We start from the raw sequence: 12634 nt of genomic DNA, 5'->3' as shown, positions 1-12634 counted from the left end.
TTTTCTTCCTCCCTCGAGGAACATGAACAACATTTAAATACAGTGCTCCAACTATTAAAAGCAAACGGTATCGCAGTGAACAATACTAAGTCACAACTCCGCCGCACCAGTGTCACTTTTCTGGGCCACAGAGTTTCTGGCGACGGCATCCGCCCCCTAACTGAACGGGTGGAGGCCATTAGTACGGTGCCTTTGCCCAAAGATTTTCAGGGTCTCCGCCGCTTCCTTGGAACGGTAAATTACTACCGTAAACATATTCCCCGCGCCGCCGACATACAAGCCCCACTGACGGATGCCCTCGCAGGAAAAAACACATCAGGGTCTCGGGCGGTCACGTGGACTCCAGATATGCGTCGCGCATTTGATAATCTAAAGTCAGCCTTACAGACAGCTGTTACGCTTGCTCACCCCATTCCTGATGCTCCCATCTCGCTTACTACAGACGCAAGTGATACAGCAGTGGGGGCAGTACTTCAGCAATCCGTGGGTTCTGTTGTACAGCCGCTCAGATTTTTCTCCCACAAACTGACCGCTTCCCAACGTAAATGGTCGACCTTCGACCGGGAACTGTTTGCTATTTACGCTGCTATCAAATATTTCCAAGACGATATCGAAGGTCGCCATCTCGTGGTATTTACCGACCACGAGCCATTGGTTTACGCTTTCCGTAACCCAGGTAAGGACTCATCCCCGAGACGTTTTAGGCATATGGACCTTATATGTCAGTTTATGAATGACATACGTTACGTCAGAGGCGCAGACAATGTCGTCGCTGATTTTCTGTCTCGGGTGTCGGTTTTATCTTCACAACTGGACCTCAGTGAGCTCCCTAAATTGCAGACAGAGGATACTGAACTCGCAGCATTGCGTTCCGATATCAAAACAGGACTCAAACTAGAGTTACGGACACTTCCTGGGTTTTCATCACCCATCTGGTGTGACATTTCAACAGGACGCATACGCCCGGTGATTCCTGCACCTCTCCGCCGGGACATATTTAATAGTATCCACGACTTGGCACACCCTGGCATTCGCGCCTCCGCATGTCTGGTATCTGAACGTTTTGTTTGGCCCGGGGTGATAAAACAGTGTCGCAGTTGGGCACGAGCATGTGTGGCTTGTCAGCGCGCAAAAGTAGGACGTCATGCACAGCCCCCCATGGGTACGTTCGATGTGGCAAAAAGAAGATTCCAGCACATACACATCGATATAGTCGGGCCCTTACCCCCCTCAGGCCCCTTCCGTTACATACTGTCCGCAATTGACAGGTTTACCCGCTGGGTAGAGGTAATTCCTCTCACTAATATCACAGCCGATGCAGTGGCCCGGGCCCTGCTGTTAATGTGGATCTCGCGCTTCGGCTGCCCAGTCTCTGTCACCACCGACCAGGGCCGCCAGTTCGAGTCTGCCCTCTTCCAACAGCTTTGTGAACTGTGTGGGGTGAAACGATTTAGGACTACAGCATACCACCCCCAGAGCAATGGGCTTGTGGAACGCTGGCACCGAACGCTTAAAGCTTCCCTGATGTGCCACGGAGGTGAGTGGGCCGATGCCTTACCATGGGTAATGTTAGGCGTTCGGGCCGCGTACAAAGAGGACCTTGGCGCATCCCTGGCAGAGGTACTGTATGGAGAACCCCTCACACTCCCAGCAGAGTTAGTCGAGCCTTCACTTCCTCCAGATCAAATCTGCGACTCGACATTCGTCGGGCAGGTCAAGGAGCTAATTGCTAACATCCGCGTGCCGCCTCCTCGACCACACACGCCCCCTCCCGTATTTCTGCATAAGGACTTGGCGTCATGCACTCATATCATGGTGCGAGATGACACCATCCGACCGGCACTCAGACCTCCATATACGGGCCCGCACAGAGTCATATCACGGCGTACCAACACGTTCGAAGTGCTCATTAACAGCACGCCTCAAACGGTATCCGTCTGCCGCCTCAAACCTGCATGGACTCTGGGAGAACTGCCCGATACCCCACCCAGTCAGACCCCATCCCCTGCTGCACCCACCTCACATGAGGCATCTACCGACAGTCCATGGATGAGCGACGCCCATTCCCACACGTGTGACGTTCCCCACTCCCAGTCGTGTGACAGTGCTACAGGTGCGTGTGACATTCCTATGCAGAGTGATGCGTGTGATGACTTACCCTCCTACAGGCAGCCCCTCGCCTCTCCCCTGTTAGGATTCAGTGATGTATCAGGGACCAGCCTCAGAGCGTGTGATGTCACCGATGATGACTCGTGTGGAGATTCTGTCAACCCGTATCAGGAAGTGGTAGTGAATGTCAACACTGATCTTATTTGCAGCTCTAAAGTGTTTTTTGTTATACAGCCGGGTAATGTGTACATCTTCTACGAACAAGCCAGCTTCCCCAGTGACAACTTAACTCACATTCATCTCCTCCAGTCTGTCCCCTTGCCTGTTGGTACTGACCCATCAACGGTCAAAGTCCTACGTACCGCCACAGGCATTCAGATCCGCTATCCTGGCCCCTCACAACCCACCATCCCCTCCCCAGATCCCTCAACTGCTGTACGAGGATTCACCCGGTCAGGCAGGACCATCCGCCCCCCTCGCTGGCTCGAAGACTTCAATTACTAACGTAATGTAATGTAAGGTATGGTTTCTGATTAAACACCCTCTCCCTCCCCCCTGGGTGTTCCCTTTACATGTATGCCCCAATATTTATGTTTGTGCTCCACACTCTAGGGGGGGGGGGGGGCTAATGTGGCGACTATCGACCAAGTCGCGGTTAATATCTTTGTTTTTGGCAAGCTCTTTGCCTAGTCCGTGGTCGCGCGCGAAAGTGTACGGACGTGTACCGAGAATTCAGAATGTAAACAACTGTATATGTGTGCTTACGAGAAATAAAAACAGTGTTTATTACATGTGGTGTAGCGTGCATCATTGGAATCGGCAACCCTACAACGCTATTCCCATAGGTTTAAGTAGATCTAAGTTCTAGAGGACTGATGACCTCAGATGTTAAGTCCCATAGTGCTCAGAGTCATTTGAACCATTTGAACTTAAACCTAACTAACCTAAGGACATCACACACATCCATGCCCAAGGCAGGATTTGAACCTGCTCGGCCATGACGGTTAGTGTTTGAGGTTATTATGAGTATTGTCTGATAGGTCATTAATATGCAACATGAACAGCAAGCATACCAAGAAACCTACCTATGAGTTGCCTGAAGATACTTTTACATTTGTTGATGGCCCTCTAGCCAAGATAACATGCTTCATCCTCTCCACCACGAAATCCTCAGTAAGTCATAAATTTCAATTGATATCCCACAGAATCATACTTTGGATAACAAGTTTAGGTGAGGTACTGAGTCAAATGCTTTTCAAAATTCAAGAAATAATGCATCTGCCTGACTGCTTTGCTCCATAAGTTTCCAGATTTCATGTGAGAAAAGTGTGAGTTGGGTTTGCATGAACAATGCTTTTTAATCCATGCTGGTTGCCTTGCAAGAGGTGATTTTGTTTGAAGTCCTAGTTATGTCTGAACTCAGAATATGTTCTAAGTTTCTATAATGATGCATGTCAATGATATTGGACAGTAGTTTTGTAGATAACTTTTGCTATCCTCCTTGTAGATGGGTGAGAGCTGTGCTTCCTGCCAACTACTGGACACAGTTTTTTTGTTTGAGGGATGTATGGTATATAATATTTTTACAAGGGGCACTAACTCAGCCACAAATTCTGTATAGAATCTAACAGGAATTCTATCAGGTCATGGAATTTCATTCAGTCGTAGTGGTTTAGATTTCTTCTCAATAGTAGTGACCCTAATATCTATATCACCAATCTTGGCAGTGGTGCAAGCATTAAATTGGGATAGTACTCCTGGAGTTCAGCATTTCTGCTTTTTAGGAGTGCTATTAACCCTGGTGCTTTGTTGCAAGTGCTTCAGCAATTGATACTGATAACTAGGACTTCTACACTTTTTTGAGTGGATAGGGGGAAGGGGGCAAGGGGAGTGCATTAATTTTGACCTTACACTGATGCTTTTACAGCTGTCATTACCCAGACTGCATGAAGAGTCATGTAATATAAAAAAAATCTTTTGTGCACCCCACAAACCATCAACTGTCTTGGTAACAGCTTCTGATGTGTAGTGCACACCTGACACATCTAGACAGACCATAGATTTCTCTACTCTATGGTGCAATTCTAAGAAGTTGTAGCCTAACTTGTCACAGAACCTCCAAAGTCAAAGTGGTTCAAGCCACCTACTCAACTGAGAACCAGGGGAAATGCTGCAGAATGTATGTCTGTGAAAATGGCTATTCTTTTCAGCCTTTCCTTCCAGTCATGGAAGGATTCAAGTATGATTTTGAAGCTTGCCTAACAAGCACTGTTTGTTCAAATATGCTCCACAATACACAGTTATCTGTTCCCTCAATGGGTGCTGGAACAGCCTCCTCAGAATGTTGAATGGGCATACGTGTGGAGTGCGTGTGGTGATCCTTCCCATCCCTTGCTGCAATTTTCCTAAGGGTACAAGTATTCCTGTATGTTATAAATGTCAGTGCTTAATAGACCCCATACTCTTTTAAATTTTCTCCCCTTGACATGGGACCCAGCAGATTCACAAATAAGTGAAGTGAGTCTTACTGGCTCAGTTTCAGTTTCAGTGAAAGGCAGCACCTTGAATTCATTGGTTGGGTGTGGAGTGGGTGGCTGTAAAACCCTGAGTTCTCTCTGGTCCCTGTCTACTCTGTACAGGGCCCTGAGACCTACCACACCATCCACAATGGCGAGTAGTGATAGATCCTGTACTTGCTGTAGAGGAAACATGGGAGGATTGTATTCAAGGTACCATTGGTATCTTTGGTACATGTTTCTCTGTAGCCCTCTAAGTACACCTGTTTGGTGCAGCTCCAGTCATCTAACAGTTGTCAGATCTGTTTCCAGCTGTTTACAAACAGTAAGTAACTCATTGCAGGCCTGACAACAACATTCACAGTTGAGCATATTGTGACTCATGGAATGTTTCACAAAATAGTAAACTTATAACTTTAAATGAAGCTTGCTGATTTGTGTTTACTTTTTGGATTTGTTATGCTACAAGTATTACAAGTGCCCATTAAGAACTGAATCAATTAACACCCAAGGAAGACATTTCTATTATGACAAAAGGAAAACCTGGGATAAAATCTGCTGATTTCCTGAAAGAATTTGTTTTCTGGGGTTACACTCACTAGCAAACTCAGCTAACTAACTAAAAAATAGTGGACATGTGCAGTGCACAGTCTGTTATTTTTCAGAGTGTTTTCAAACTTGTTCTTATTTTGACTTTTAAACACCAGTGGAGTAGTTTGGCCTTTTCTGTGACAGAATGAAGCACTTTTTGTTTCAAGGAAAAAATCTGGTCAGACATTCTTTAATTTGTAGAGTAGCAGTTGTAGTGACCAAGAGTGCATAACAGCTGGGACACCCAAAAATCCAATACACTACCTGGGAAAATATAGGCTATATTTAATATCCCTTGTATTTACTAAAAATACATGAACACTCAACAGATTCTTGAGAGTATCAAGAAGTCGGCACACTGAATCATGTCATCTGAGAGTTTATCAGTTAAAAAAAAGTCTCAGATGAGGACAGGAATCTATTTAGTGCCAAAACAGTATGCTGAGGAGTGACACAATAATAAACAGTTAAATTTTCTCCCCCCCCCCCCCTCTCTCTCTCTCTCTCTCTCTCTCTCTCTCTCTCTCTCTCTCTCTCTCTCTCTCTCTCTCTCTCTCTCCCTCTCTCCCTCTCTCCCCCCCCCCCGCCCTGTGTGTGTGTGTGTGTGTGTGTGTGTGTGTGTGTGTGTGTGTGTGTGTTTTTCAAAACTGTTTATTGTATTTTATGTGCAAAATTTTCACACTGTCAGCTCATCTGGAATTCACAACAATGGCTTATGGACTACATATGTTCCACAATCTCTGTATTATTAATCTTCCAATGTGCCTGTACCCTAACCTTTTTCTTTTCTCAGACTCTACTCAAACACTGATTGCAGTGTCAACCAACTTATATCTTCATTCACACAGGCAACACTTGTCCATATAACTTAATTAATGGATGTTTCTTTACCATTTAAAGTAAATATGGTGTTCATACCTGTTAGAATTAAGACCATCCATTTGAATCAACAGTTCTGCCTTAAATCTTCGGGAAGCTTCATGTTCTGAATCTGTACCACGTTGTGAACACAGTGAATCTATTTCATCTATAAAAATAGTGCTTGGGGCATAAAAGTGAGCCTGAAATATAATGTATATTATTAAGGAAATATCTTATTCATTGCAACAAATTAAAATGTGCAAGTTGAAAAACTGGTATGAGTGAGACCCAGAAAAAACAAAACCACTTTGAAAAATTAATGTAAGTATTCAATCACTATTCCAATCATATCGCCTTTTTTTTACATGTCACTATATTTTGAAATGTACTTGTGTATTTGTAATGTAGCAGTATGAGCTGTTAGCCTAGAATATACAGTATATTATAAGAAATGAGTTGATTGGCATATATTTTAGATAAACTTGTTCTACCAATATTGAAACATGTAGGCAACAAATTAGCTTTATGTGATCATATGAACAGAATTATTTGTTATAAAGTACAGGCCACAGCATATGCAGTGGATCTCCTGAAACACTGCTTTTCAGAGACACTTTAATGGGGCATTATGATGTGGAGATGCTTGTGTCAAAGTTACTCTCAACTATTTTTAAATAATTAATATTTTTGATATTTATATCCAGTCTGACAGGCCAGTAGCACTGAGCATTTTCCTAACTATGGGTATCAGAGTCTAGGTGTACAATGAATACCCTCTTTAGTTTCTTAATATTCAATCTGGATTTGCCATACTTGATTATCTATATTTCTAGTTTCACACTATGCTCCACTTTTTTCTACACCACTTTTGTCTTCTAGTTTTTAAATCTTACCCATTGGTTTCATTATTTATTTATTTCTTATCCTGTCACAATATGACTTTTTTGACTTGGGAACCTGGTTGGGTCTCCTGCATATCTCTTAAATTGACCCTTTTCTTTCAGCCCTTTCTTTTATTTTAGTCAATAAAGGAACATCTGATTCCAAAGGCTACTATCTTTATCATATGCTATTCTTCTGTTTTTCTGCTGGAACCTCATAAGTGTCAATTTTCCATTTCAGTTTAGAATTTCCATTGTCATAGACTCTTGTCAGTTGCACTGATTGAAAAAATTATCTATATTCACACTAATATTAGTTGAACTGAGAACAAAGAATATTAACTTATTTTACAAATTCCAAGGATTTTAGCAAAGGGAAGGGAAGGGAGGAAAATGCATTGAAACCTGTAAAATAAAGTGTGAGAAGGATGATGCACTGAAAGAATCAGCTCAGAGGACATAAAAAAATCAGAGTGTAGCAACAAGCATATCAATTCTGAAGAAATTAATGAAATGTTATTAAAAACAAAACAGTGTACAATGTAAATGCCTTGAAGTTGTTCTCAGAATGAAACATTAAACCTGAAGTAAACTTTAAGCAAACTTTAAGCAACAATAAAAATTCCCAATGGGTTGAAGCTATGTCAGACTGAGACCTGAGTATAGATCTTTGCCTGCCTTCCACATAAGTCACATAATTTTAACCTGCCAGGAATATTTCTCTGCAATAAATGTTATACTACAGAGTAATAATTTAGTTTTGCCAGCACTGTGATCTAGATTGTTCCAGCTTGAATTCAAATGGAGTAGAGAGTATTAAAATGTACTATTAGAATCTGCACAGTTTCAGTTTTTTAACTCAACTGTCCTATTCTTGAGATTAATAGCAAATTATACAAAACCAGCTCCAAAAAGACATACTGTGCTGCACGGTTTGTTTGTAGAAATATGCTCTATAATCTCTTCAGGCTCTGTAACACTAACAGTGCTGTCTTCCCTACTAGATGTGTTGAAGACAGGATTCTTCATTATAATGTCAAATGTAAATATATGTAGTGTTAAGTCTACTTTTATGACAGTGATAGAACTGATTTGTTCTTTATATAATTAGGACAACTGCAAATGAGTATTTACCCATATACAAGAGGGGGCACTACTTTTTAAAAATCTGCTTACTTCTAAAAAATAAATTATTATCCATGAACTGGAAAAAAGGAAAGTTACTTTATTTAGACCATTATGGTCTATGGTATGCATATTTCTATTGCTCTCTGAAAAACCACAAGTTTTGTACAGATTCCGCATTATCTCACTAACATAAACATAACTGATAAATACACAAACTGCAAGCTTTACTTTTCATACATGTCAGATGCTTACTTTCGAAATCTAGTGTACCAAAGCAACCCAGGCCACTTTTGTTCCTATTTTTTTTTCTTTTGCTGCATACACTGCCATTGTCTTTAAATGTCTGAAATACAACTTTTCAACTGGTTCTATAACTTCATTGTTAATTTGTACAATTCTTTTTCCTGTGTACTGATTACAAATCATTTGCAGGCAAACAACACAATGTCATCAGCAAAATGAAGATTGTTCAGTTACATTCCATTAACAAATATTTTTCACCATATGTACCTGAAAACATCACCTAGGGCTGCTGTGAATAGCATCGGTGATACAAAACTCTGTACATGCTTCTTTTCTCAATTTTAAAATTCCCATTATCCTGGTTAAATCTAATGATAGTCATTGCAGTGGTTTATGCATTCATCAGTATAATAACAGAGGTTGAATCAATGTGTTGTCTGTTAAGGACTGTCAGGAGAGAATTTACTGAAATTAAATTTAAAGCTTTCTCAAAATCTGTGAATCTTAAGCAAAGTGCAACTGCTTTCATGACTTATAAATGGTTGATTGTGCTATATTGACTTCTAAAACCAGGTTGCTACTTTGACTGATTAAAAGTGATTTTTACGCAGTTAGTGAAAACTTAAGTGAATTTCCATTATTGTATAAGTGTACCATTTCAAATAATAGTCGCACAAGCTTTTCTGAGTCTCCGCGGTATTTTGAGGTAAGTGTTGCTGAAGAAATATTGAAGAATGTTGAACCACACTCAGTTGCAACTGCCTTAGCCAACATAGTCTTCCCTGTTCCTGGAGGTCCCACCATAAGAATTCCTTTCCATGGTCTTCTTATTCCACAGAAGAAATCAGGCATCAGCATTGGGAGTACCATGGCTTCCTGAAACATAGAGTGCTTTTTCAGCCTATGTAAATGTCAATATGCCATTCACTGATCAGTAATTGATGATTATATAGAACATTAATTCTGGAAGTTCTCCATTTATCAGAAAGAAATGAGTTTGTAAATTAATAATAAAGTAGATTTAATGGCAATGTATGTTCCGAAAATAGAAATAATTTCACTTGACTGATGCATGTCCTTTGAGGATCTTGGAAAGAATATTTGTAACATTCTCATTGTGGATTTTTTGGCTTCAAAATTAATTTAGTTACGCCAACTTTCTCACTGTATGTCCTACTCAGTTAAGTAACTAAAAATGACTCAATTAAAATAAAGTAAGTAAAACAGGTTTCTTAATAGCACAGGTTTACAGAGCCAGTTTTTCTACAACAGAATATTTGCATCTGTATGAGGTCAGATATATATGCTGATGGGAAACTGATTGCTACCACATTGGAGTAATAGCACTTTCGTTGTTTCACTGAATGGAGTGTTCCAGTATGGTACATGACTGAAATGTAGTCAGACCATGCACTGGCTGTACACAGAACAGCTGCACACAGAAAGGCAACATGTTTGACTGACAAGTGACACAAGTCAGATGTGAGGGACAGCTTCATCCCTGAAGCTATACAGGTACTGGAGCTTTCATTGGCCACAATTTCCTGTATATACAGTGACTATGTTGATCCAGGTAATACTGCAACTACTGTTATCAAAATTTAGCTGGTAGGGATTTCCATCACTGGGCTGAGAATTTAACCTTAGATAGACAAACCACAGTCCTCCAGATCACTTGCTATTTTTGTACACAATATTTGGGAAACAATACCATCAAGACCTATTGCATCACCATAAGGTACAAAAACCGCCATCACACAGTAAACAATTTGCAAACCACACCTCACAGACCAGAGCAATTAGCATAAGGGCAAAAACACTGCAAATGGATGCTCAACAAAAGGTAGAAGGTCACTAAGGCAGATGAGTTCCAGTACAGAATTGCATATTTCAAAATGTGTGTGTATTCCTATAACGATCAAGATGCAGTCTAATAAGTGGTAGTCTCTTCATGTGATGAAATTCATATGAGACTCAACATGACCTCTGGTACATGTACTCCTATCATTCATAGGCTAAGGATTGAGGTAGTGGCTGGCAGATCATGTGTTTATATTTATCATTTATAGGGTCCTACTGTAGATATGTATTTTCAGCATGATAATAATACACCCATCAAAAAAAGTTTTGCATCACCTCGGTTCCAAGAGTTCCAGAACCTGTACAGAAAATTGGAATAGAGATCAACATAAACATAATTTCTGCCCTTTTTGTTGCTCATAAAGACCACATATTGCATGTTGTACCACCACACAGCGAGACCTTCAGAGGTGGTGGTCCAGATTTCTGTACACACTGGTACATCTAATACCCAGTAGCATGTCCTGTTGCATTGATGCATGCCTGTATTTGTCATGGCATACTAGCCACAAGTTCATCAAGGCACTGTTGGTCCAGATTGTCCCACTCCTCAATGGCGATTTGGTGTAGATCCCTCAGAGTGGTTGATGGGTCTCGTTGTCCATAAACAGCCCTTTTCAATCTATCCCAGGCATGTTCAGTAGGGTTCATGTCTGGAGAACATGCTGGTCACTCTAGTCAAGCAAAGTCATTATCATGAAAGAAGTCATTCACAAGATGTGCACGATTGGGGTGCCGATATGGTTGCACTATCAGTTGGAGGATGTCATACACGTATTGTACAGCTATTACAGAGCCTTCCATGACCTCCAGCGGCGTATGTCAGCCCCACATAATGCCACCCTAAAACATCAGGGAACCTCTGCCTTGCTGTACTTGATTTACAGAGTGCATTCAACCTGACTGGGTTGCCTCCATACAGGTCTCCGACAATTGTCTGGTTGAAGGCATATGTGACACTCATCAGTGAAGAGAACATGATGCCAATCCTGAGCGGTCTGTTCAGCATGTTGTTGGGCCTATCTGTACCACATTGCATGGTGCCATGGTTGCAATGATGGACCTCGCCATGGACGTTGGGAGTGAAGATGCTCATCATGCAGCCTATTGTGTGCAGTTTGAGCCGTAACACGACGTCCTGTAGCTGCATGAAAAGCATTATTGCACATGGTGGCGTTGCTGTCACGGTTCCTCTGAGCCATAATCCATAGATAGCAGTCATCCACTGCAGTAGTAGCTCTTGGGTGGCCTGAGCAATGCATGTCATGAACAGTTCCTGTCTCCCTGTATCTCCTCCATGTCCAAACAACATCACTTTTGTTCACTCTGAGACTCCTGGACACTTTCCTTGTTGAGAGCCCTTCCTGGCTGAAAGTAACAATGTGGACATGATCAAACTGTGGTATTGACCATCTAGGCTTGGTTGAACTACAGACAACACGAGCCATGTACCTCCTTCCTGGTGGAATGACTGGAACTGATCGGCAGCCGGACCCCCTCCATCTAATAGGCACTGCTCATGCGTGGTTGTTTACATCTTCAGGCAGGTTTAGTGACATCTCTGAACAGCCAAATGGACTGTGTCTGTGATACAATATCCACAGTCAATGTCTATCTTCAGGAGTTCTGGGAACTGGGGTGATGCAAAACTTTTTATGATGTGTGTAAATACCCACATCATCACATCACTCTTGAATGTTGTCAGAGTGGTTCTCCATGGATATTAGAGTATGGTCTGATTTCAGTCCTATTGAGCAAGCCTGGGATTCTACACATCATTAGACTAGTTTCCACCAGATGTGAATCATCAATCAGTAAGAGTTCATGGGGCAACTAGTGTCTTGCAAACCCCATGCCATTACAAGTGTCCACCATCATTATGGTGCTGTATGTTACTAAGGAAATGTGTATCATTCCATTACTCTTCAGTGTCTATTTCATTGATGTATACACCTTCATAAACAAGAAATAATGCACAGTATGTGAATGTCTAAGTACCTCCACACTTGTTCTCCTATATCTTAGTTCTTCATCATGATCTTTATATCACAGATGTTAACCACGAAACTTTATTATTAGGTTTTTTGCTGACAAATTTTGTGTATTGTACTTATATGCAAAGTTAACCATCTGAAATTTTAGCCTGTCATCTGAAACATCACGAACTTTATGCCATACTTTCTAAAATGAAAGCAGCTTCTTGTACCTTTACTTATTTTCTTCAAGTGCTACTAAATACACTTATGAGCCAAAGAAACTAGTACACCTGTCTAATATCATGTAGGCCCCCCAAAAGCATGCAGAAGTGCCACAAAACAATGTGGCATGGACTTGACTAATGTCTCAAGTAGTGATGGAAGGAACTGAAATCTGAATCCTGCAGGGCTGTCCATAAATATGTAAGAGTACGGGGGGCGGGGGGTGGGGGGTGGAGATCTCTTCTGA

The 12634-nt window shown here is 41.6% G+C and overlaps 1 protein-coding gene across 1 annotated transcript in view; it reads right to left on the bottom strand.

The window, feature by feature from the left end:
• Positions 1-12634, bottom strand: part of LOC126249697 (katanin p60 ATPase-containing subunit A-like 1) — a 168503-nt gene that overhangs the window by 43083 nt on the left and 112786 nt on the right. Inside the window, exons 5-6 of the mRNA XM_049951375.1 lie at positions 8984-9205; positions 6135-6277 (exon numbers count right to left, since the gene is read on the bottom strand). Of these exons, the coding sequence (XP_049807332.1) occupies positions 6135-6277; positions 8984-9205 (365 nt within the window). The remainder of the gene's footprint in view (positions 1-6134; positions 6278-8983; positions 9206-12634) is intronic.

The sequence above is a fragment of the Schistocerca nitens genome, chromosome 3 (genome assembly GCF_023898315.1).
Source record: "Schistocerca nitens isolate TAMUIC-IGC-003100 chromosome 3, iqSchNite1.1, whole genome shotgun sequence".
Lineage (NCBI taxonomy): Eukaryota > Metazoa > Arthropoda > Insecta > Orthoptera > Acrididae > Schistocerca > Schistocerca nitens.
This window is presented reverse-complemented; position numbering and strand designations above follow the sequence as displayed.